The 26,766-nt window shown below is 44.7% G+C and overlaps 1 protein-coding gene across 3 annotated transcripts in view; it reads left to right on the forward strand.

The window, feature by feature from the left end:
- The window catches only part of LOC130108984 (G-protein-signaling modulator 2-like), a 43,779-nt gene that overhangs the window by 912 nt on the left and 16,101 nt on the right, over positions 1 to 26,766 (forward strand). For all 3 annotated transcript variants that reach the window (XM_056275657.1, XM_056275656.1, XM_056275658.1), the window contains exons 2-12: positions 10,490 to 10,711; positions 14,905 to 15,040; positions 16,819 to 16,958; positions 18,277 to 18,400; positions 19,279 to 19,394; positions 19,873 to 20,028; positions 20,626 to 20,734; positions 21,450 to 21,615; positions 23,705 to 23,805; positions 24,473 to 24,655; positions 25,186 to 25,348. In XM_056275657.1, coding sequence (XP_056131632.1) covers positions 10,491 to 10,711; positions 14,905 to 15,040; positions 16,819 to 16,958; positions 18,277 to 18,400; positions 19,279 to 19,394; positions 19,873 to 20,028; positions 20,626 to 20,734; positions 21,450 to 21,615; positions 23,705 to 23,805; positions 24,473 to 24,655; positions 25,186 to 25,348 — 1,615 coding nt within the window. In that variant the 5' untranslated portion in view covers position 10,490. The remainder of the gene's footprint in view (positions 1 to 10,489; positions 10,712 to 14,904; positions 15,041 to 16,818; positions 16,959 to 18,276; positions 18,401 to 19,278; positions 19,395 to 19,872; positions 20,029 to 20,625; positions 20,735 to 21,449; positions 21,616 to 23,704; positions 23,806 to 24,472; positions 24,656 to 25,185; positions 25,349 to 26,766) is intronic.

Consider the following 26,766-nt stretch of genomic DNA (forward strand, 5'->3'; position numbering starts at 1 on the left):
TCGTGTTGGAGTGCCCAGTGTAGTTTCCTTAAACAACCTCAGCATTCATGGTTTAGGCTGCTAAATCTCACAGGATATTATTTTCTTTTTTTGTGTGTGTGTGGAGAGGGTTTTCATTGCTCCATCAATGGGGGGGGGGGCTCTCCCATCTCTCCCATCTCTCCCAGGGTTGCATAGAGCTGTTGAGGTTGTGTATTGCAAGGCATCACTGTTTTCAAATGCAGAATGCCCACACACACACGTCCTCCCTGCCACTTTAGAGTTTTACCAAAGCCAGCCGAGAGGGGAGTGTGCAGGCGAAGCTGGCAGGTTTCCTGTGCACAGCCAACGGTGCAAACGTGGAGCCGCCAGCTTTCACGTTTAACACCCAGCCAGCCTTTACCGTGTTGCCCCACTTCTTTGACCCCTTCATCGGTTTCAAGGGGACTGCTTTTGTTCTTTTGCAGCATGTTTGGTGAAAAGTAACGGAGGTTGGCACTCTGCCCCTCAGCGGGGTCTGTAACGCACCGCTTGATAAACGGATAATGGGAGCTTTGTTAAGCAGCCAGGAATGAAATGAAAACAACACAAACGTTTCAATAATACCCAGGACTGCACATTTCCATTTCCCTCAGTCTCTTGATTTATTATTTATTTATTTATTTATTTTGGCCTTGAGTGGAGTCGACCTGTTTGTTTGTGTTGGCTGGCGCTTGTTTGTTGTTGCTAATGCAAGAGAACGAGTCCTTGTTCATGATACCCGGCTCCAGTTTCCAAAGCGCGAGGCAGGCCCGAGAAAGAGGCAGGCCCGAGAAAGAGGCAGGCCCGAGAAAGAGGTAGGCCAGAGAAAGAGGTGGGCCCGAGCATATGCAGATAGTATATCTCCCACCCTGGTGTGGAGCTCTCCTGCAAGGAGGTTTCCCCTTCTCGAAATGTTCTGCTGATGGCTTTCATGGGCGGTAGTGTTTGGTTTGCGTTACACCTTAGATTGTTTTGTAAGCTGAGTTGCCTGGTTCTGGCTCCCTGAGACGCTGCGGGGAGCCATCATGTCCGTCATCCTCTGGCTGCGTTTACCCGGGACTGAAAACACACTGTCATGTATGGCGGCGTTTCTCCCCACAGTGTGCAGGACAGGGAACACGTGCTGTATGTCCGCTTCAGGTAGGCTGTTTTGTTGTCGTTTGTCTGATTCAATATATCCAACAACAACAAAAAAAAGTCAACTTCATAGGAGTCAGGAGGAATAAAGTCTGCCTGTGCAGGAGGAGTCATGTAACCTATTCATCGTGCAAAAAGACCATTGAAACCTCAAAAATGATTCAAAAGCCAAACAAATCAAAGATGAGCTCTGACGTTTTCACATTATTTGTGTTAGGTTTTGCTGTTTTGTTACAACGCTGATGGGGGGAAAAAAAGTGGCCGAGCTGGTTTTGGTCTTATCTTGAAAGTATTATTTCCTGGCAGGAAATTAGAAGTGCTCGAAGTACTCAATGAATGCACCATGTATGCTGTCCTCAAAATATGTGGGGAAAAGACTTGATATATGTACATTATTACTGAATGGCGACAGGCATGGGCGCAAGTCCATGAATACTGGGATGGCATCCAGCGCTTTACCTGTGCCCCCGTCCATAGGGTTAGTGGTTGTGTCAGGAAAGGCATCCGACGTAAAATTTTGCCAAATCAATATGCAGATTGACAAGACCATACCGGATCGAACAACGGTCAGCATTGGTGCTGTGCCCTCACAGGGTCCTGATGGAAACTGTAAAATCTGCTGTGGCGACCCCTGAAAAACAGGGAAAAAGCTGAAAGAAGGAAGAATACATTATTACTGAGTGTGGAAATTATATATATGTGTACACTACCGTTCAAAAGTTTGGGATCACCCAAACAATTTCGTGTTTTCCATGAAAAGTCACACTTATTCACCACCATATGTTGTGAAATGAATAGAAAATAGAGTCAAGACATTGACAAGGTTAGAAATAAGGATTTGTATTTGAAATAAGATTTTTTTTACATCAAACTTTGCTTTCGTCAAAGAATCCTCCATTTGCAGCAATTACAGCATTGCAGACCTTTGGCATTCTAGCTGTTAATTTGTTGAGGTAATCTGGAGAAATTGCACCCCACGCTTCCAGAAGCAGCTCTAACAGGTACTATTTAATGAAGATGCCAGTTGGGGACCTGTGAGGCGTCTGTTTCTCAAACTAGAGACTCTAATGTACTTATCTTCTTGCTCAGTTGTGCAACGCGGCCTCCCACTTCTTTTTCTACTCTGGTTAGAGCCTGTTTGTGCTGTCCTCTGAAGGGGGTAGTACACACCGGTGTAGGAAATCTTCAATTTCTTAGCAATTTCTCGCATGGAATAGCCTTCATTTCTAAGAACAAGAATAGACTGTGGAGTTTCAGATGAAAGTTCTCTTTTTCTGGCCATTTTGAGCGTTTAATTGACCCCACAAATGTGATGCTCCAGAAACTCAATCTGCTCAAAGAAGTGCCCATCCAACCAATCCAACTTGTGGGAGCTGCTTCTGGAAGCGTGGGGTGCAATTTCTCCAGATTACCTCAACAAATTAACAGCTAGAATGCCAAAGGTCTGCAATGCTGTAATTGCTGCAAATGGAGGATTCTTTGACGAAAGCAAAGTTTGATGTAAAAAAAATCTTATTTCAAATACAAATCATTATTTCTAACCTTGTCAATGTCTTGACTCTATTTTCTATTCATTTCACAACATATGGTGGTGAATAAGTGTGACTTTTCATGGAAAACACAAAATTGTTTGGGTGATCCCAAACTTTTGAACGGTAGTGTATATATATATATATATATGTGTGTGTGTGTGTGTGTGTGTGTATATATATATATATATATATATATAGACTAACAGTTGATTCCTGTTCAAAAAATGACTTATTTCTCACCAATTTGTCTGTTGTAGTGGGAATTTGTTGCCTTTATCAGTACTGATTTCAAGGAATATGAGACATTCTAATGTTCCATTGTCAGTAATTTATCATTACTACAACATCACAGTTAATATTTGTATATTAATCCTGCTTTCACTTTAACCTTTCTTTCTATTTGTATACGGATCACAATGAAAGTGTTCCTCTTGTGGCAGTAAGATGATACCACATCCGCGGAGAACGGGGGACTGGTGTCGAGCCGGGGAGGTCTAGGCTGAGACACTGGACTAACCTCCATGAGTCAATATTTCATGGCACTACTGAAATATTGATGATGACATCATTTCCCGATGACTTATAGGCAGGGTATATTGAATGAGCTTTGACACCTAGGTCCCAGCCAATACACAGTTGACTTTAGATATTGGTAACTTGCATCCAAAGGTGATGGGGGGGGGGGGGTTGAAAACTACTCTTGTTCTTGAAACGATGCTATTTCATTCAAAAGATTGCACCAAGCTTTTTTACATTTATCCATCCATCCATTGTCTTAACCGTCTATCCTGCTCTCAGGGTCGCGGGGATGCTGAAGCCTATTCCAGCAGTCATTGGGCAGCAAGTGGGGAGACACCCTGAACAGGCCACCAGGCCATCACAGGCCGACACACACACACACTTGCTTGCTGGTTGTCCATCGTGCCCGATGATGACCATCTTCTTCTATTTGTGGGTCCTTTGAGGACTCAGATAGCAGAAGATACCTGCGCAGAGATGGTTTTTAAAGTGGCATGGGGGGTGCGCTTCTCCCAACGCCACATGACTTGATTGTAGAGGAGATGGTTCCGATGGCAAGGGGGATCCCTAGACGACCGGCACCTCCACACAACTGCAGGGGGCTGCCGGAAATCCAGTTTTTCGGAAACCGCCTCGAAGCGTGCCGCCACAGCTTGCTTTTCTGTTGGGGTAAGCTCCCTTAGCCTTATGTCTTCCAGACTCACCCACAAGGCAGCGGGGCAGTGGTTGATAGGTGCCAGGGCGTGTCCACCAGGGTGGGCCTGCACACCATATCTCTGGGGCCCACTGCTGCTCCGAGATCCCCTGCCAAGTTAGCCTGGGGCCGCAAGACCCCAGTTACCATGTGTGGCCACGGGGAGGCCTGGCAGGAGTCTTGGTGAAGGAGAGGCTATGTACTGGCAAGGGAAGGCTTACACGCTAGGATGCTTCCCTATTCGCCACAAAGGCTAGCCAGCGGCAGCAAGCTAAGGGAAGGAAGGACACAAGCGGGTTGGAAGAACACATGCACCTTCCCTCCAACTACACACTGCTGCACTAGACGCATCACAACACCCTGTGTGTATGTACACACACACACACACACACACACACACACACACACACACACACACACACACATTCATTCCTAGGGACAATTTAGTACCGCCAATTCACCTGACTTACATGTCTTTGGACTGTGGGAGGAAACCGAAGCCCCCGGAGGAAAGCCACGCAGACACGGAGAGAACATGCAAACTCCACACAGAGGACGACCTGGGACGACCCACCAAGGTTAGACTACCCCGGGGCTCGAACCCAGGACCTTCTTGCTGTGAGGCGACTGCACTAACCACCGTGTATATATATATATATATATATCTTACAGGCACAGTGACCCAGTTGGTTAGCGCTGTTGCCTCACAACAAGAAGGTCCTGGGTTTAAACCCCAGGCCGTCCCAGGTCCTTTCTGTGTGGAGTTTGCATGTTCTCCGCGTGTCTGCGTGGGTTTCCTCCGGGTGGTCCGGTTTCCTCCCACCATCAAAAAGACATGCATGTCAGCGTTAATACTCCTGTCTGTGCCCCTGAGCCAGGCAATGGAAAGAAGAACTGGAGTTGGTCCCTGGGCTCTGCAGCTGCCCACTGCTCCAAAACAATAGGATGGCTTAAATGCAGAAGACATGTTGATCCTAAGAATACAATGGCAATATAAAGTGGCTTTCTAATGTCTGACAACATTGCCACACTACACATCACAACTCACTACAGCCAACACACACAGTTTCCAACACATCTAGGTCCAGGTAATAAACATTGCCTGCAGGGTCCTGACACACACACACACACACACACACACACACACACACAGAGTGTCAGGGCCCCACATTGACTGGCTTAGTGAGTGGTTTCATGGAAAGCAAGTTACACCATTTAATCTTTTTAATGTCCTGCAAACAAGCATAGCCACGTCAGTGCTGGATCACAGTACCACAGACCTGTCGCCCCACTCTGGGGGGTTCACCCCATTTTTGTAAAGCATTTGTCTAAACTTTAACCTTTCGCCTGCTATTTACAGCGTGACCAGCTAAGGGGTTAAAAGCACAATCCTCTCCCTGCTGGTAGCTAAATGGTGGTTGCTATCATACCTTAAGCCTGAGTGCCCACCCGCCATCACTGCTAAATGGCTCTTGAGCAAGGGATTAAAGCTCCTATTGCTGCAGGAGAGCTGCTGTAGAAGTGGCCCCTTAACGCTTTAGTGAGTTTTCCAATTGTGAAATTGTTCGATGCGCAAGCTTACTTAGTTTTTTTTTCAAACGTGTTAAAAGGAGTACATGGTAACCCATGAGTCTACCATAGTCAAATTGCGTAAGCACTACACCAATGACAGAAAAAAACAACAAAACAAAACATGTAGGTTCCACACAGACTTGGACTTTGCTGGCACAAGCCGAATACACAAAACAGCCTTTCTCAAATATGCCGATATTTTACAGTTTCCTCTTTCTCTGTAACCCACCGATGGATGTTTTCAGCGCTCGAATGACTGAGAACTTAATTTGCCGTCGATGGACGACTACAAAGCTGCTGTCGTAGATGGAGACTGGGGATGAGATGCATAAACATACTCCGCACGTAAAACAATGTTACCCCGGAGCGCGAAGGAGCCTCGGCGTAGTAATTTGTGAGCTGGCGTCTGGTCATTTGAGGTAGAAGCTTTGACGCCACCTGGCGCGTGTGGAAAGTTCAGTGGACATGGCGGCAGGTCGCAGCATATTGTTGTCTCCCCTTCAGGGCACCTTGGCCCGGTGTCTTAGTTAATTCAGTCAAGTGGATTTCTTTGGATCTGCTACAGAGACTGAGAAACTTGAAGCTTGGTAAGGGGAACCATAATGTAGTGTGGATTTCTCTAATCCGGTGTGATGCCACCCCTGCGGTATTTAGCCTAACCCATCACTGAGATGTCAGCGGTTGGGCGGCAAGCATGGGTAAGCCGCCGATCGGGCGCATCAAAACGGTGTACATACAGCGCAGACTAGTTGGGAACGTCACTTCGGCAACTTAAATTTCGGGGTCGAGATATATACGCCCACTGACCCCGGCTGAGAGTCGCTGAATGATGATTTCGCAGAGTGTTGTCGTAAATAGCATTAGTGTTCCCTGGAGCCACTTAGAGTGGCTATAATTACCGTCGAGTCCCTGGACTAATTGGAAGTGACACATACCATCAGGTGGTTTAGCGACACGGGTTATGGACAACCAAGGCAACAAGTAATACGACCGCCAACGGAGTCTGGCCGACTACTCTCTCTTTGACCACCCCCCCCCCCGAGAAGAAATGGGTGACGACCTACACTCTGCACAAACGTGGGATTTCGGCCTGCGGCACATGACCGTTGAGGTGGATCAGGGACACGGAGCAGATTAAGCCGTTTGTTCTGCTGTTACTCCCGGTCAACAAATCACTTTTCGAAACAGCAGGGGGATCCAGGGGAGCTTCGTTTTAGGCACTTGGGTCACATTGGCCGTGTGCGTTATGTGTATGCACACCAAAGGAGAGAAGCTGAGGAGTGCTTTGCGAAAAGGGCCGCGTTCACTCGCCCGTGCCGAGAGAGTGGTTGAGAAGCTTGAGATGTCCATCCTGTCAGACTGTCTGGCGTGCATGAGGATAAAAAACAACAGGTATGTGGGTCTGTGTACGTCACACTGAGAGGTCATGGCTTGTCTTGATGTGGATGTAAGGCAGCTTGTAGCCTAAATGGAGATGCAGAGAAAAAAGAATCTGGCCTGTACCGCGCATTCATATATCCTCAAAGAAATGCATGTTCCATTAATAGCTCTCTGGATTGGGAATGCGAGCAGTATTTTGAATCATACAGAGCTGATTTTCCATGTTTTCCCTCTCTGAAAACTGTGGCATGTTGCTGCTGTCCAAGTGAAATTTTTATATTTGCAATTTGTTGGATATTAAAGTTGGGGTAGGCAATTTTTTTGTTGCTGTCATTGGGCAAAAATGCCACAACCTTTCAGCATATTGTGACTGAAGTGGTCTGAGAGAAAACTAGACTTCTGCATCTCCTCTTGGCTCTGTGTTCGGGCTTTAGAAAATCTAGCCTGTGACAAGAGACTTTAGCCAATCACAGGTCATTTCAGAGAGAGGGCATTCCTATTGGCTGGTGTACAAACGCAGACGCATGTGTTCCCGATCAGTTTGCATCCGCCCTGCCCCGCCAGCCGCTTGTCGACTAGTTCTCCCTTCTCTACCAACCCCCGTCCCTCCCCCCACACACACGAGTGTTTTACTTTTAAAAGAAATGAACAAGACCAACTTGAGATGTCTGCTTAATATGAAGAATATTAATTTAACTAAGATTCGCTAAAAAAAATATGTTCTTACATGGATAAATAATCGAGTTTCGACACGAGTTCCACTAGTCTTGCTTTGATATTTCCTGGTTGTACTGACTGTACGTATGCCCCATGGGTGTACTATAGTAGAACTACTACTACTACTACTACTATAATACATCCATGCTAATGCATCCATGATATGCCCATGCTCGTCTGGTGGGAGTGGGAGGGGCTTGGCGGAGTGATACGAGGCAGTGGAGTGAGGTGGAAGGTTCTACATTGTTCATATTCAAGTTGCCTACTGCGACTTTAAGATGTTTATTATATGGCAAGACTGTAGAGATGTGAAAGTTGCAGAGTTTCACCAGCAAGGCTGAGGAATGGCGCCAGTCTCTAATTCTTCTCTAATTCTGAATATGAATTGAAACGAATTAATTGTGAGTTTAGAGGAAGGCTTCACTGTTGTGCAATTTGATTTGAAAGGCATGGATCCTGTACAGCGCTAGATTAACAAATGGTAGACGTGAAAATTGAAAATATTCTGATTTCAATTTTCCACTGTTTTCTGAATAACTTTGCTCCTCGTATTTTGTCTTCATGTCGCTAATACAATTTTAGTTGTCTGTGTGAGATCCCCTCCAGCAAAAAGTGAAAAGAAGTCATGCAAGTTATTCATCTGTCTTTTTTTCTTTTCTTTTTTTTCAAATTATGCTTTGGATTTGATTCAAATGGAGGGTTTTGATTGAATTATGGTTTCAGAATAGGCTCCCAAAACTTAACTTTGGCTCGAAAATGTGCCTTCAAACCTCTCTTCCCACACATAACGCGTCCCACTGATCTTCCTGGTAATATCATCGACGAAGCCCTTCCACCACTGACGCACCGCAGTTGTAAACATGTGAGCTGTGTGCCATGTCTGCAAGCTGAGGCCTATGCATGGCTGCAGTACGTTTATCATCTTGTGATGTAATCCTATAGAAAGCTCTACCAGCAGATAAGAGCCTGTTGTTGGCCATGATTCAACATGTCAATTGCTCGAGGAAGAAAACTTTTTTCTTTTTTTGCATTGAGCGTTAGAAGGGACTGAAAGTGAAGGTCTTAAATTGACTGTCCAAACTGTGAGATGGTGGTCCTTTCCATAAACATGCCTTGAGTTTACTTTATGTTCATGGTCAAACTCTGGCCACACACACACAGACCTTTGGAGTCTCGCAGTTTCTCCTCGGAGATTTCAACTGACAGAGAATAGCCCGTCCAATTTTTAATCCATTCCTCTCGTGTCTCGATTCATTGGATTTCGGTGAACTTTCAGGTGGCTCGAGCCAGGGTTCAGTGCAACACGCACAGTCCTCCGCTTTACCTTGCTGCTGTTACATGCAGTTCAATTTCAATCACACAATTTACACACACACACACGCTCACGGTGCCTTTAGTATTGCCTTTTACACCTTTTATTTGCTTTTTTCCTTTGGATCACAACTCAGTGTCTACTACTACTTCTACTTTTTTTTTAATTCAAAGAAGCCGTCTGAGATCTAGTGACGAAAATCCCATACTCGCAGAAATGATAAATGTATAAAATCTGCTTTATTTATTTGTTTATTTCCGTTTTCTACAAAATTATTTTGTTCAGGACTTCAGGTGTCTTGGTAAACCTTCTGGATATTTATTTATTTATTTGAATAGGGACAGTGCATATTAATGAACATTGGTATCGCAGATACACATGTAAACATGCCGGATTGTAGCAACACTGCTAATTTACATCCGTTGCCTCTAGGCAGGTCTAAACAAAAAAAAAAACAAATGTGGTACACCACAATACAATAACACTAAAACACACAACAATACAACATTATACACCCCACAAAACCATACACCACAATACAATACAATACAATACAATACCATGAAACACATAACACACAAGGGACTGATATAATCAACAGGACAAAGAGGGACTGAGCTCACACCGATTTAAAAATGAGCACGAACTTGGTGTCATTTGAGCCACTTTTTAAGATGGGCTTTAAAAGTGGGAAATGTGGGACATTCCCTTATTGCAGAAGGTGTGTTATTCCAGATCTTAGTGCCCTTCTGTTTGACTGAAAGCGGTGCGTCTGAAGGGTACCTCCCAGTCCCTTCTAGCGGAGGCCCTTGAGGTTATTCTAGTACTGTTTGTTCTTATTTTAATTTATTCATTTAATGGAGGTGGGGCAAGACCGTGTAGTGACTTGTATACCGAGCAGGCATATTTGAATGTTTTAAAATCCTCGAAATTTAGGAGATTGTGTTTCTCTAGAGCAGGGATAGGCAACATGGTCCAGAAAGGTCCGGTGTGAGTACAGGTCTTTGTTCCAACCAAGCAATTACACACCTGAGTCTATTCGTCAACCGACAGTCTTTGCTAAGGACCTTGATTTTTAGACTCGGGTGTGTAACTCCTTGGTTGGAACAAAGACCTGCACCCACACCGGACCTTTCTGGACCATGTCGCCTATCCCTGGTCCAGAATATTGCAGTGGTGAAAAGAAGAAGGCTTTCTGTTGAAGATTTGTATGGCTTTTTTAAAGAGTGATACTATTGGTTTGAGTGTTGTTGCACTTGTAAATTACCAGTTTGTAAAACAGTGCTAAGAAAAAACATCGAGTGAAGAAACATCCCAGCAGCATTTTATGATAATGATGATCTAATTTGCCTAAAATTATAAATATTTAATTTTTTTGATATCTTTTTTTACATGATTCTTAAATGATAATGAGGAGTCCAATGTAACACCAAGCTATTTGAATTCTTGAACAATTTCGAGCTCCTCCCCTTCCATAAATATGTTAGGATGTGTCCTTTCTATTGGTTGTTTAGAGAACATCATGCATATGTTTTCTTTTTTAGACTGACATCAAATTATGTGCAACTATCAATTTCTTTCTCCGGCTTTAGTCAGTTTTCTTTCGTCTTGGTGATGTCCCTACAGGATGGAGTCATCGTGTCTAGAGTTGGCTCTCGAAGGTGAAAGACTCTGTAAGACTGGCGACTACAAAGCTGGCGTCTCCTTCTTTGAGTCAGCCATCCAGGTTGGAACAGAGGACCTCCAAATTCTTAGCGCCATCTATAGCCAGCTGGGGAATGCCTACTTTCACCTGCAGGAATACGGAAAAGCCCTTGAGTACCACCGGCATGACCTCACGCTCACAAGGTAAAACATTTCCCGCAACCTTATTGGTACTCCCATCAACAATGTAAAATCAGGGGCATCCAGGGAGCGTAGAGGTCTATTCCGTTGCCTAGCAACACAGGGATGGCTGGTTCGAATCCCTGTGTTACCTCTGGCTTGGTCGGGCATCCCTACAGACACAATTGGCCGTGTCTGCGGGTGGGAAGCTGGATGTGGGTATGTGTCTTGCTTGCTGTACTAGCGCCTCCTCTGGTCGGTCGGGGCGCCTGTTCGGGGGGAGAGGGAACTGGGGGAATAGCGTGATCGTCTCACGCGCTACGTCCCCCTGGTGAAACTCCTCACTGTCAGGTGAAAAGAAGCGGCTGGCGACTCCACATGTATCAGAGGAGGCGTGGTAGTCTGTACCCCCCCCCCCCCCAATCGGAAGAGGGGGTGGAGCAGCAACCAGTATGGCTCGGAAGAGTGGGGTAATTGGCTGGGTACAATTGGGGAGAAAAAAAGGGGGGTGGGGAACAATGTAAAATCATTCAGTTTTTTGAAAAAAGGTCTTGATTGTGAAAAAGCCTTGATGGTATAAAGGAATATGATATAATAAGTCAGGACAAACTGTCTTGCTGTCTGTCCATGGGTAAATGACCCCACTGCACTGCCAAAACCTAATCAAATAAACAATCCCCACCGATGTCCTGTCAGTGTGTATGACACCGTCGATGTAGGTGATGCTCATTTCCAGTTTAATTTCCTAACTGGCCCAACTTTAATTAGAGGGGAAGAAATTCCCTGACCCCTTATGTTTCTTTTTTGTGTTTGGTTGGAATCAGAACATGAATAAAAATACCCCTCTATGCCACATATTTTTTCCAACATTGGGGTAGAAAGTACCGCTGCAAAAGCCATAGAGTCGACAGGTAAAACAGGCATATCATGGTGGTACCACCGTTGCATGCAGATTGTAATTTGCTGTCTGTCAGGGGTTATGATACTGGACAGACAGATGGTGGCCCAGAGGCCAACCACAGTACGAGCTCTGGCCAAACACCGCTCGTTTTTGTTTTTTCATTTTTGCTGTTTGTCAAGTCTGTGAATACGTGTGACCGAAATACGCTACTGGAAATTGGGAGAACTACTTATGGATTAGACCCATAAAATCACCCCCACCTGAAGAGATACGAAAAAACAGCACCATACCAGGAAGGGGGTAACACACTTGGCAGCACAAACCACATGGCAGGGGGTGATCGGGGACCCTATCCCAACGCAGGAGATGTCCTTATAAACCTCCGTTACCAGCTCCGTGGCTCACAAACATCCGATCACTCGGGAATAAGGCTGACGAACACCTGCTGTTGGTCCAAACAACTCTGAATTTTAAGAACTGCTCTGTGATGTGCCTAACAGAGATATTGCTGGATGAGTCTATCCCGGACTCGGTGGTGTCCCCTCCTGGCTTCATAACATACGGGGCCGTCAGGTCAGAGGCTCACAGCCAAAAATCCATAGGAGGCGGAATATGCTTCTTGATCGATGACTGCTAGTGTAACAACTCCGCTCTTCCCCATAAGCACTGTTTACCCCACTTGGAATACATTTCCATCAAACACAGACCATATCACCCCGGTGATCATAACAGGAGTCTACATTCCACCTACACAGGTAATGGAGATCAGCGACCGGGCCATTAATGAGCTGGCATGACACATCTTCGACCTGGAACGAGACCACCCTGAGTGCAGCATCACGGTGTTGGGAGATCCCAACCGGACCGACTTATCTGAAGAACTCTCTAATTATGAAACGACAAACTGACTGCCCCTCGAGAGAAAATCAGATCCTGGCCCACTGCTACAACACAATAACATCCGCCTATCGCGCACACACTAAAGCGCCCCTGGGAATATCCAACCACACAATGCTACACTTGGTTCCTACCTACAGACAAAAGGTACGGGCCGTCAAACCCCAAACCAAAGCTGTTAAAAACTGGTCAGAGGATACAACTGAAACAGGAAGAGGCTGCTCTGAGTGCACCGACTGGAGTAATTTTAGTGAGTCATGTCGAAACCCTAGACGAATACACAGACACAGTTACATCATATTTCGACTTCTGTGAGAACGTCTGCATACCTATGCCATTTGGTAACAGTAAACCCTGGTTCTCACACGACCTAATCTAGAAAAACACAGCATTCAAACGTGGGGGACATGGAAAAATACAAGGGAGCAAAATATGAACTCAGATCTGCATTAAGTAAACAAAAGCATCGTATGCCAAAAAAACCCAAGGCAATATGGAGAAGTCTTCAGGAACAGACCAATTACAAAAAAAAGAAAAGGAAAAAAAAAGTCACCTAACCTATCCCCACTGATGCAGACCACTGAACTACCAGACAGGTTGAACTCTTTTTCTTTCTTTTTTTGCCCGGTTTGAGAGGCCCACTACGAGCACATGGCTATTTTCAACCTACCACCACCATTCACAACTGAAACAAATACAGTGAGAAGGGTGTTTCGTGAGCTGAACAAAAACAAAGCAGCAGGCCCAGACCACCCCAGGCTTAGTAAGCCACTGCTCAGACCAACTGGCCCCAGTCTTCACGGACATCTATAATTCCTCACTCAGCCAACAAAAGGTCCCAGCTCCCTAGAAATATTCTATTATCATCCTCATTCCCAAAGCTGCAAAATATCTGGCCTCAGTGACTACAGGCCTTTGGGCTTGTCGTCAGTGGCCATGAGGGCATTTGAGTGCTTAGTTCTGGCACACATTAAATCAATCACATCCCCCCTGATGGACCCATATATTGCCCAAACTGGTCCACAGATGATGCAGTCAACCTGGCACTGCACTTCATCCTCCAACATCTTGAGTCCAAACATACCTATGCAAGATTTCTGTTCATCGATTTCAGTTCTGCTTTTAATACTATCGACCCTTTCAAGCTGTTCAGGAAACTCCAGGACATTGATGTGTTGACACCTCACAGTCCCTCCGGATCCTGGATTTGTTAAGACAGGAGCTATAAGTTGTCAGAGTCAACATCACTTCCCACCCCCTCACCACCAGCACTGAGGCGCCACAGGGATGCGTTGGGTCCCCGTTGCTCTTCTCCCTCTTCACCAATGATTTCAGATCAACATCAGACTCCATCAGGATTCTGAAGTACATGGACAACACCAATTATAGGATTGATCTCAAAAGACAATAAAGATGCCTGCAGGCTGGAGGTAGAAAGGTCAGTCAGCTGGTGCAAGGAACATGACCTGGTCCTAAACGAAACAAAGACTACTGAAATGATCCTCAACTTCAGAACAAAACAATGAGTAAAAGCACCTATCCTCATCAACAGCCAACCAGTTACAATAACCAACTCCTTCAAGTTCCTTGGCAAATTTATCAGCAATAACCTGAAATGGGACGTCATCGCCAACCATCAAATGCAAAAAGTAAAGAGCCAAACAGAGACTCTACTTCCTGAGGCAACTCAAAACACAGTAAGGCAAGGTCTGCTAGTCCACTTTACACAGCCGTAATCCAGAGCATCCTGTCACTATCGATTACTGTCTGGCACAGAAACACATCTAAGCGCACGATAAGGAAATGGGCAAAGTTATCACCAGAGCACCAAAGCTCATAGACTGCAAACTCCCCACACTGGACTCCATACGCACACAACGCACCATCTCACACGCCAGCAAGATAACGGATGGCCCTCTCCACCTAGCTCATCATCTTCTTCTGTGTCTTTGCTCTGGCAGAAGGTACAGGTCACTAGGGGGCAGGACAGAACGCCTTAACTGGAGCTTCTTCCCCAAAGCTGTACAGTTGATAAATACGCAAAAGTTGGTCTAGTTGTACTGTATGTGTATGTGGAGCTGTGTACTGTATGTTTTTCTTTTTGCACTTGTGTCCTTTATGTTTGCACTGGTGTTGTATGTGATGTATTGTTACAGCCATTGAATCTGTACCAAGACTAATTCCACCAGCCTAGCTGTGTGGTAATAAAAGTAACTGTTGTTGCCAGGGTACTGTTTCATAACTAGCTCTCAGTGGTCACTGTGATCCTTTGAAAACTAAAACAATGGACTTCTGTAGTTATTCACCAACCCTGAATCTCTCCTGATGCAGGCCTCAATTTGATTGTGGGACTCATTGAAGCAGCATTACCATAGCAACTTGCCTATTTTTAGTCATTTATTTATTTCCTTTACCCCAGAACCATTGGAGATGAACTTGGAGAAGCCAAAGCCAGTGGCAATCTTGGGAACACGCTGAAGCTTCTGGGGCGGTTTGATGAAGCAGTGGTTTGTTGCCAAAGACACTTGGACATCACCCGAGCCATGTACGATAAGGTGGGCCATACTATGAAAAATCAAGAGGAAATATTTCGGGGGGGGGGGGGGACTAAATTTCAGCACGGCTGTAACATGGGGTTCATTTTAGATGTTGAACTTCCAACATTGCTTGGGAACGCACTGCCAGTCTTGCATAGTATCAGTCAGCTTCTGACTTGTTTGGTCCAGCTTCTGTTGGAATAACATCTCAGAGCCGTGGTCCTCTGTTTTCTTGGGTAGGGATAACACATCTGTACAAATGTAGATTTGGAACCTCCGGCTTGGTCGGGCGTCCCTACAGACACAATTGGCCGTGTCTGCGGGTGGGAAGCCGGATGTGGGTATGTGTCCTGGTTGCTGCGCTAGCGCCTCCTCTGGTCAGTAGGGGCGCCTGTACGGGGGGAGAGGGAACTGGGGGGGGGGTTAGCATGATCCTCCCATGCGCTCCATCCCCCTGGCGAAACTCCTGACTGTCAGGTGAAAAGAAGCGGCTGGCGACTCCACATGTATCGGAGGAGGCATGCGGTAGTCTGCAGCCCTCCCCTGATCAGCAGAGGGAGTGGAGCAGCAACCAGGACAGCTCGGAAGAGTGGAGTAATTGGCCAAGTACAATTGGGGAGAAAGGGGGGGGGTAGATTTGGTTTAACCCAAGCTTATTTTTTAAGTAACGGTATTAAATCTTTAAACTGTGCGGAAGATTATTTTAACATGGAAAGATATGAGCTGAAAACAACAACAACGTTCGGAAATTGAAAATACTATCCATAGTGGCATGTGCCGTCATGGCTATGTACTGTGAGTAATGTGATGTGACACATCTCACCATCGGGTCAACATTGTGAATCCATTGGAGAAATGGAGACGTCTGAAAGCCTGAAGGAATCGAAAGCGGCTGGCGTTGACTGGTTTTCTCATCCGCAAGTAATAAGGTGAATGCTCAGTCTGACGAAAACGGCGGCAAAAGTGGGGCGGACGGCTGCTGTGTGCATCAGTTGCCAATTGTGCCTTTAAAGCTAAAATACCTAAGATTGCTGATTTTGCTTGGCTTATTTGCACATGTGGTGATATGTGGGGGCTAAAGTGGTGTTTGAGCACTCCAAACTCCAGAGGGTCCGTTTGAAATGAAACTGTCAGCATCCCTCCCCACTGCCAAACAAAAAAAAATGCTAAAACATTGCTAACAGCTGAGTTTTAGCTGTCAATATTGTCATGTCTATTGATAAAGCTCTTTAATGAGCTTGGTCTGCCATAGCTGCTTGTCACCCACAACCGCTTTAGTTAGTTTTCTAACCTGCCGCTGCCCCCTTTATTCTTCTAGATTTGGCTGCTATGCTAGGTAAAATGCTGTCTATCCACATCTTATTTTTCCCAGGAAAGTTTTACCTGACGGCAACCATTCAAATAAGTACAAAAGCATTCACAATTTTCAGTAAGCTATCAGTTTAAATACACAAAAATAAGTATCCAAAAGGAAATTAGTTTGCATATATATATCTCCAGAATTGTAGCTTTAAAGCCACTGAAAACACTTAATTTGTTTGGTTTTAAAAGGTCCATTTGCTTCAATTACATGCTTTTGCATAAACTGATGGGTGCATATTTGTTCTAGATCATACCCCACAGCCAGTGCACAGCTCTGGTATGAGCTGCGCCTTTAAAGCGAATGCTTACCGCCATCAGGAATAGTCTAGCCCGCATGCAAACTGAGGGTCTGGCGTCAGGGTATTTTTAAGTGTATAATTACAGTGAGGGTAACTTTGGTTTCCTTCTGTGAAAATCTGGTCTCTGTGCTATAGGTTGGGCAGGCCCGGGCACTTTATAATTTTGGGAACGTTTACCACGCAAAGGGCAAGAGCATCTGCTGGATTGGCGCCGAGCCAGGAGAGTTCCCTGAGGACGCCAGGATAGCCCTGAAGAAAGCTACACAGTACTACGAGTGAGTTGGTAGCAGTGTTTCCTCTTCATTTTCTTCTTAACACTGGCCCCTTTAAGTAATTGAATAACTTTTATTTTTCCCTAATAGGATTGATTAAAAGGTGGCACACTCAATGAGTTTGCGGTATATTGTCTAACGTCCATACTGGCAGAATTGAAATATGTTTTCAAGGCTCAAAGTCACAGTTTAGTAGTCCAAACTATCTGAAAATGGGGGAGGGGGGGCATGGAGGACCCTTTTTGTGTGAGCAAATGCCATTTTCTTTAAACATGTCAGAGTCATTATGACAATTTGTACGATTGTTCCTCATTATACCAATGATGCAAATCCCATCACATCCATTGGACGGCTTTGCAGAGAGGAAAACAAACAAATAAACAAACAAAATAAACTACCAGCGTCTATAAACCAGGGGAAAAACAAAATCGACCGCTGTTTATTCGCTATCCAGAGCTTCCTATAATCGGGTACCGAGGGTGAAGGGAAGGGAAAATTCTTTGTACTCGGGTCAAAAGAAAAGCAAATGACACTGAATGAAGTTAAACACGGGTGAGATGTGACATGAGGAAGCCGACTTGTCCGGTCAGGATGGATGGAAGTTAGCTGTACCCACCGGAGCGCCTGATTTGTTTAATATTTGGTCAACGTGCTGAGTGGAAAATACTTTATTTGCTTGATGTCACACTCAAGTGAGTCCAGTAGTGATGAGTTACGGTTTGTGTGCGTTACGTGACGACATTTACCTCGCAAAGATCCCATTTTACTGATCAGTTTCTTTGTTTTGAATACAAATAATACTTAGATTTTTGTTTTATGGTAATTCCTGTGCATTTCTTAGTGTGTTTACAAAGGATTAAACCTCAGAAGCTTCCTGGTGAGCTTAACCTTGAGTCATTTGGATGATGGCGCCGCAGTTGGATTTACAGTAAAGGTGTCCTCGTCATTCATTATACAGCATAATGAGCACATTGTTATGAAACCCGGCTGACTGCTTAGTGCCAGGGAAGGTTTGGGTGTGTTCCCCAAGAAGGTCTGGGGAAGAAGGAAAAAAAAGAAAAGAAAAAAAAAGGTTCTGGAAATGGTGGCGTGTGTGGAATTTCCTGCCATCCCCAGCTCAAGTTAGGCTGCATGTAAAGATGTTCTTGTTCAGACATCGTATGTACTAAGCAGGAATGTGAAAGGCCTACATTTCTGGCACTTGGAAGCATTGAAACTGTTAACGTTTCTGCAATTACTTTGAAATGAGTAAGCAAACAGCATGCAACCTGTTGAAAATGAATCTGATTTCTTCCGTGTGCCAATGTCGTTTCTTGTAAAGAGCAAACCTGGCCTTGGCGATGGACCTGGGTGATCGGGCGGCACAAGGTCGGACCTACGGCAACCTTGGGAACACTTACTATCTGATGGGCGACTTCGAAAACGCTGTTGCCGCCCACGAAAAAGTAGGCTGCAGACTATTAATACAACCAGTTACTGCATAACATCTGCTTCATATCGCTGTAAATATTGTTCTCTTTTTAGCAGGCTGTGGTCCTAAGCATCTCATTAAAGGGGCTATACGTCATTTTTTAGCAGGGTCAATGATAACTACAAGTCAAAATGAAACAAGCAAAATGAAATGGAAAGGTAACCAGCATGTCTGTGGACATCCGTCATCTGTCTTTCAGATGCCTTCAGTAGATACCGGTTCGCTGTGCTGGCTGTATAGTTCACTGAGAACTGCAGTGCATACAAAGTGTTTTTTTTGGGGGGGGGGGGTTGGGTCCTGGAAATGACAAAAATACTCAGCCAGCCTGGCTCCTGTGGGTTTAAATAGCAAAAATATGGGGAGGGGGGGGCCCTGAATTTACTTTGTTTCAATCACCATTACTCAGCTACCCCTCATGGTTAATCACTGGTTAAAATGGGCTTTGTCACAGCAAAAAGGGGCATGTCAAAACTGAGGCAAAATTTTGCATATGCAAGTAAGAAAATCCCCCCAAATAAGCTCAGTAGTGTACCAGAGCAGTAAGGTATAATTTCTTGACACGATAAATATTCCTAAATTGTAAAAATCTTATTGAGTTCTTGATGAGTAAATTATTCTTAAAACAAGATGAGATTGTTCGTGTTTTTTTTTTTAAGCCTGTCCGACTTGCTCAGCTATATCGTTTTTGCAGTGACAACAGACCATTTTAGACATGGCCCCTTTTGAGGTGACGTCGTTGTGCAGTCATGCTAATAAGTGTTATTATTCTGGCTCTTTCCTCACTGTTGTGTTGCTTTTGGTCCTTAATGGCAGATTGTAACTGTGCACGCTGTTGTCTGCTCTGTTCGGCAGCGTCTCCTGGTCGCCAAAGAGTTTGGGGACAGGTCCGCTGAGAGGAGAGCCCACTGCAACCTGGGCAACGCTCACGTCTTCCTCGGCCAGTTTGATCTGGCGGCCAGTCATTACAAGTGAGTAAAGAGACCTGAGGGCAACAAAACCTGGAGGAGACGAACACGGATGGGCAGATGTTTTCCAGCATTATTGTTCTATGCAAGTACACCGAGAGCCACTAAACCGGAGTTAAATTCCGTGCATGTATAAACATATATGGCCAAATAAAGATGATTCTGATACGACACATGATCGTGATCATTTACGTGATGTTGTACAGTTTACTTTTTCTCTCCGTTAACCCCAGGAAAGTGCTGATATAGTTTCCCCGCTGTGGTAATGTAGGTGACATAACTAACTCCTGGATTAAATTTGGAGTAGAAGACGAGTGTTTTGTGCTTGAAATCCTTTTACTCCAGTGTGTTTCCGACCCAACTCAAAAGATAAAGCAGCAAAGGGAGAGGAGAGCCGACAAGATAAGTATCATTCCTCCGCTCCCACCCTGGACATTCTTTTGACTCGCCCCCTCCTCCTCTCCTTGCGTTCTGCCCCCAGGAGGACTCTGCAGATAGCCAGGCTGTTGAAGGACAGGGCAGTGGAGGCCCAGGCCTGTTACAGTCTTGGGAACACCTACACGCTACTCCAGGACTACGAGAGAGCCATTGACTATCACCTCAAACACTTGATCATCGCTCAGGAGCTCAAAGATCGGTATGTAACCCGAAATACCATTTGGCGGTGGTTCTGTCCAGAGTGTACATACTGTTCTGCATATAGACCTCCATGCAAATCAAACCCTTAACCTCGGCAGTGTTATTTCCGTGCTGTAGCTAAAACACAATGCGGTCTGTTCTTTCTTTCAATAATCCACTTAGAATTTTACTCATGAATATAATTCTTGAGGAAAAACACCAAGGATTCACTATTTCTGAACTCCTCACTCGTAACACAGCTGTCCTTTTTCCTTTGCCTGTTTCCACATGTTTTAATGATAGCGTGCTGCACCTTCAACTGTATTCATGTTAATTTCTGTAGAACATTAAATGCACACTCAACTGTCTGTAGTATACAAAGCCCACATATATCTAACAGTCTGCCTCACCCATTCAAGTCAAGTGTATTTGTATGGCTCAAAAATCACATTATAGTCCCGAAAGGCTTTACGATTTGTACAATATACAACAATATATGATATCCTCTATCCTTGGATCCTAGACACGAATGAGGAAAAAACGGCATAAGAAACCCCGGTCTTGCGTAATCCCCGTTTGAGTTGCTCACATTGCTTCCTCTTGTGCCTTGCTGCAGGGTCGGCGAGGGCAGAGCATTTTGGAGTCTCGGGAATGCTTACACTGCCTTGGGGAATCATGAGCAAGCCATACATTTTGCTGAGAAGCATCTGGAAATTGCCAGAGAGGTGATTGTTTAGTATTTACCCCCCCCCAAAAAACACACACACACAATCTCTCTCTCTCTCTCTCTCTCTCTCTCTCTCTCTCTCTCTCTCTCTCTCCAATCAGGCTCTCTAATCAGATCACACCCCCATCTGGTGGCGGTTTGCTGTAATGTATTATAACCATAGTATATAGATTTATAAAGCACATAGCAAAATGGCAGTATTGGTTTCTTTCAGGAACTGTGGTCACTACCAATTAGTTACAAATAATAAAAAAAACCTGCTTGTACACAAATTCATAGATGACAAAGACCCTAGTTAAAGTGTATTATGTGTATTCTATGTGCCATGGCTAGCTTGTTTCTTTTTCGTGTTTTTAATTGATGCCTGGCTATGTTTTTTCTAGTACCAATCAGAAGTATGATCAGTAAAGCTAGATTGTGTTACAACTGTACAACATCAGTTTAATACCAGCAGTAACATAATAAATATGATCTTCGATTTGGGCTTCCCTTGCTTTCATATGTAAGTACATTGAGAGCCACTGAACCGGAGTCAAATTCCATGTATGAGCAAACATGTTTGGCAAAATAAAGATCATTTTGATTCTGATGTGAAATAATTCAACATTTGCTGATAGTGCCTTTGGATTTGAAACATACCTGTGTTCAAAAAAGGTGATTGTGTTCACGAAGGGGGATTCCTCTGCATGTCCTGTACCATGTCTTTGGTCCAGACAGGAGACAAGAGTGGAGAGGTCACAGCCCGGATGAACTTGTCGGATCTGCGCCTTGTAGTCGGCCTCAAGTCTAACCCCAACATCCATCTGAACAGTTACAGCAACACCAACACCAACAGATCTGCTTTGCCAGAAAGTCACCAGGGCTGCCACACCCTTCCAGGTAAATCCCCACACCTTGTTTTTGAGACATTTGCAAAAGTAAAAAAAAAAAACTCAAGCTGTCCAGAAAAAATCTCTCACTGCAAAGCGGAACAGCAAAGGACTTATTGAAGCAGTATTCAGTTAGTATTAGGTTAATAGTATCTTGAAATCAATACCCAGATCTGATCTTCACATTTTCTTAAGATCACATGCGAGGATTAAGATGAGTTTTGGCTCCCTCCCTCATGCTGTTTCAGACGAGCCCCTATTCATATCTAGGTTGGTGTGTGCAATTTTCTACTTTTGTATAGCAGGGGCAGTTATATATGGTCGATTACTTGTATCAAAACTGATTGCTAGCAATCATTTCTTCCCAACCTACAGGAATCCAGCCTGGACAAGTTGTTTGGATTATTTTCTGCCTTTACAGGCTCTGTTTTTAATTGGGTCATCCCCGCATGATTCTGACTTGGTGAAATGACCTATTATTTGTCTTGTTCCAGCTATTGTGTCTCGGCTTTTTCTCATCACGACAGAAAATGTCTCTTTAGTCTGCTACTGGTTGTTGTGCAAAAAACTCCAACAAAGAACAGAGCAAGCTTTGGACACTTGGTGACCCCCGCTTCCACTTTTTTATTTATTTATTTATTTATTAAAGGGACAGTTCACCCCAAAAATCAGAAATGCATGTTTTTCCACTTACCCGTAGTGGCATTTATCCACCTCGGTTGTTTTGGTGTGAGTTGCTGAGTTTTGGGGATATCAGCCATAGAGATGTCTGCGTTCGCGCGAATACAAAGGACCTGAATGGCACTCGGTTTGTGTTGCACAAAGCAGCAAAAAAAACAAAAAAAATATTTGAAAAACTCAACAGCAATGTCTCTTTCCAGAAACCATGACCCGGTTACTCAAGAATCAGGGCTGAGTATTGCTTCGACAATACATATACTAAAATTGGAAGAATCAGGGATGGGCAACATGATCCAGAAAGGGCCAGTGTGGGTGCAGGTCTTTGTTCCAACCAATCAGTTACAAGCCTGAGTCTACAAATTAAAGTCCTTAGCAAAGAATGTTGGCTGATTAATAGAATAAGGTGTGTAACTGCTTGGATCAAAGACCTGCACCCACACCGGCCTTTTCTGGATTATGTTGCCCATCCCTGCTCAAGATAATCCACATACCTTGTTGTGAGCAGTTTCATGTAGGTGTAGTTCGGTCTAAGAAAATAGTTCCTATATGAAACCGTATTCAAGAGAAGGCAGACATCTCTACGGCCGATATCTCCGAAACTCGGCCACTCGCACCAAAACGATTTACATGGATTAATAGCACGGTAAGAGGAAAAACATGTATTTTTGATTTTTGGGGTGAACTGTCCCTTTAAGTAGCTTAAAGTGACCTGTGGCTTCACAAGAGGAAAGAAAAAATGGTTATGAAGTGTCACAATTGCAGCTTTTCCTTTTTTGGTGGGGTGGGGGGGCAGCCGCCTGCAGGAATTTCTCATTTAATAAAGCTGATGGTGTGTTAATACCCTTTTAAGTTTCTTTAATTTTGTCAGCACTTTTCCGTTGCCCACCAACACGGGGATCGCGGGTTCAAATCCATGTTACCTCCCCATGTTACTGCCGGCTTGGCCGGGCGTCCCTACAGACACAACTGGCCGTGTCTGTGGGAGGGAAGCCGAATGTGGGTGTGTGTCCTGGTCACTGCAGTAGCGCCTGTTCGGGGGGGGGGGGACTGGGGGGGGGGGATAGCGTGATCCTCCCACACGCTATGTCCCCCTGGTGAAACTCCTCACTGTCAGGTGAAAAGAAGCGGCTGGCGACTCCACATGTATCGGAGGAGGCATGTGGAGTCGCCAGCCCTCCCCGGATTGATCAGCAGAGGAGGTGGAGCAGCGACTGCGATGACTCGGAAGAGTGGAGTGGCTGGCCAAGTACAATTGGGGAGAAAATAAATAAATAAATAGTCTGGATTTTAACAGAAAAGTGCTTGACTTACTAATATGATGATGATAATCATCATCATCATTATTATTATCATCGTTACTAGTGTCATTTAGCTAACAGGAAGGAGCAACACTACTGTATCTTGTGCCTTTCTTTCAGAAGCCAAGTGCCTGCCAGGGAGAAGAGACGGTGAAGAAAATTTGGAGCTGTTAAGACCGAGCCCCGACAAAATGTCAATTGACCAAATGCAGACCCATTCAGTATGTACAGCCAGGGATGAGTACAAAAACATGGCATTGTGTAAAGGAAACTGAATGACTTTTGCAACAACAAAAAAACAAAACACAACACACAACTTGAAGGTGAAAAACCTTCTGAATCAAAGGGGGGGGTTTTTCTATCCCCGAGTGTTTTTCCATCTTCTTCCTGCTTGGCAAGGATACAAAAAGAAATCGTGTAGCCGTTTCAGCTTTTACTTAAATAGCTGATGTTGAGTTTATAAGAGTTTTCCAAATTACTTTTTTTTTTTAAACAATTTCCAAACCAGATAATGAGTTCACCTCCTAATCAAGAGCTGTTTTTGCAGTTTTCTGTTGCTAGATAGATGGTGGGTGGGCACGGTGGGCTTTTTTTTTTTTTTACTCGTATACAGAATTACATGCAGTGTGTGGCCGCAATAACAAGGGACTGCCGTTACTCTTATAGTAGTTGCCTATCTAAAGAATAAATGGGTATACATCCTTCCATTAAGGACTTTTGTGGGATCACTTTGGAGCTGTGATTACGCCTCAGAGCAGGGCGCAAAGATATCAGAATCATGCACTCCCACAAGCCACTGTGTTGAAAGTGCATGGCTTTATATGTGCATAATACTGCAAATACATCACTTCCGTCTTTCTAATGGTCTGAGTCTGTATTTGTGCACAGGACTGGGTCGAAGATGCGTTAACTAAGTCGTCAAGGAACAACACAATCAAGGCTTCCACGAAGCTTTTCCTCTTTCACCGCCTTAAAAGCAAGAAGCAGAAGGGCAGCAAGTCCCCCAACAAAGGCCGTGAGGAGAGAAACGAGCGTTCAGCCCCCGAGTCGGACACGCCGCCGTCGGCTAAGGTGCTTTTCTGTTGTCCGCGACAGCTGTTTCTAGAATGTCCTCTGTGTTTTTATAGTGCGCTCCTCAATGGTGTGTTGCAAAAAATGTTAACTGCATTTTTGGTAGTCCGCAAAATGTAAGCCAAGCCGAGGTGTACATAAACTTAAGTACAACCACATTTTCTCTGTTAGTGTAGGAGTTTAGTCTCATTTTTGAGGATGCCCCAACTTTTCCATACAGCAGTACTATTAAGAGGCCAAAGTAATTCAGTAGTTTGAAAGTAAGAGTGCTATTTATTCAGGGTTTTCCCCCCTCATTTTGAAATCCTTTGAAATTACATTAGAATGGAAAAAAAGCACAGTTAACATCCATTATAATTTAATGGATGATACTGTAAAGCTCTGCAGCTGTAGAGCTGCAGGTTTATAGCTACTAACCAAAATACAGCTTAACTATGTGAAACATACCGACCCCCTCCCAGAAGTCCGTTTCTGATGTTTTCAGAACTGCTGGTAAAACGTGAGCTTTCTGTCTTTTTACTAAACTGCAGCCCAGATCACGGGACACTCTGGGAGAAGACAGCTTCTTCGACCTCCTGTCTCGCTTTCAGGGCAACAGAATGGACGACCAAAGGTGCTCCCTATTTGACGGCCAGTGCCTCCTTCCTACCCCCACCTCTCCCTCCTCCACCCCACCTGTAGTCGAGAGGAAATGTGAGTTACCCCGCCCCCCCTTACCTTGTGTCTGACCCTGTGTTCACACTGTATGGAAGTTGGTGTAAGAAGCCATTTTTCCCCCACTCGTTTCTCAACATCAGCGTTGTACTTCACAAGTGAAGACTTGATTTGTAAATACGCCCTGATTTCCCCCCCCATTTGGAAAAATCAACCCTCTCCATGAAGAGAGGAAGTAAAATCAAAGAAGGGTGAATCAGTTTATCTGGACACAACATTTATGGAGAGAAACGTTTCATCATCATCTAAATGACCTCTTCAGTCTCAGCTGACTGCAGGTACCCCCCCACCCTTATAAACAGTACAGTGACATAATGACTGAAACCAACAAACAGTTTTCATATGCAAATATAGTGTGACCATTAATTAGAGTTACAGTGGCCATGTGTACTATTCACAGAGGATTAGGGAATGGTTGCAATCACAGCGTTGTAAAATGGCGACAGATCTACCAGCTGTCAAAACGTAAACCAGTGGTGATTCCGTATGTGGCGGGGGTGTCGGAACAGTTGAGATGTGTATTATCCAAACATCGCGTCTCAGCTGCCTTCGAACCCCGAAACACACAGAAATTGGTCCACCCCAAGGATCGGGTCCCCCGGCACAAATAGTGTACGCTGTTAAGCGCCAGGAGGATTGCCGTGACTTGTACACCGGGGAAACTAAACAGACGCTGGCCAAGAGGATGGCACAACACAGGAGAGCTAACACACCAGGCCAGGACTCCACAGCCTACGCCATCTACAGGCCAGTGGCCACTCTTTCAGGGATGAGGATGTGCACATCCTTGATAGGGAGGAACGCTGGTTTGAACGGGGAGTCAAAGAGGCCGTCTGTGTGAAGAGGGAACGACCATCCCTGAACCGAGGAGGGGGGCTAAGAGTACATCTGTCGCATTCTTACCATGCGGGAATTGCAATCATTCCCCAATCCTGTGTGAACAGGAAACATGGCCACTGAAGCTCCAGTTAATGGTCACACCTATATTTGCATATGAAAGTGTTTGTTGGTTTCGGTCATTATGCCACTGTATTATTTATAAGGGTGGGGATACCTGCAGTCAGTTGAGACTGAAGAGGTCACTTAGATGAGCGATGAGACGTTTCTCTTCATCAATGTCGTGTCTGGATGAACTGATTCACCTTTCTTTCATTTCCCTCTGAATGCTCTTCAGAATAACTCATTGGCGTAAGATTGAAATATGAGAAACTTTCAGTGGGTCTGCGACTAAATGAGGAAGCTGGGCCTTGATGTAAGATACTTTATCAAGTTGTCTCAGTGATCCTTTCTGTTGTCCCACAACTGGTGTGAACAGAGCATGTTCTCATAGATACTTGTCATCGTCATTTAAAAAAACAAATGTGTGCCTCCTCCATTAGTTTGATCTTGGTGTGTAG

Source organism: Lampris incognitus, chromosome 3 (assembly GCF_029633865.1).
Source record: "Lampris incognitus isolate fLamInc1 chromosome 3, fLamInc1.hap2, whole genome shotgun sequence".
Lineage (NCBI taxonomy): Eukaryota > Metazoa > Chordata > Actinopteri > Lampriformes > Lampridae > Lampris > Lampris incognitus.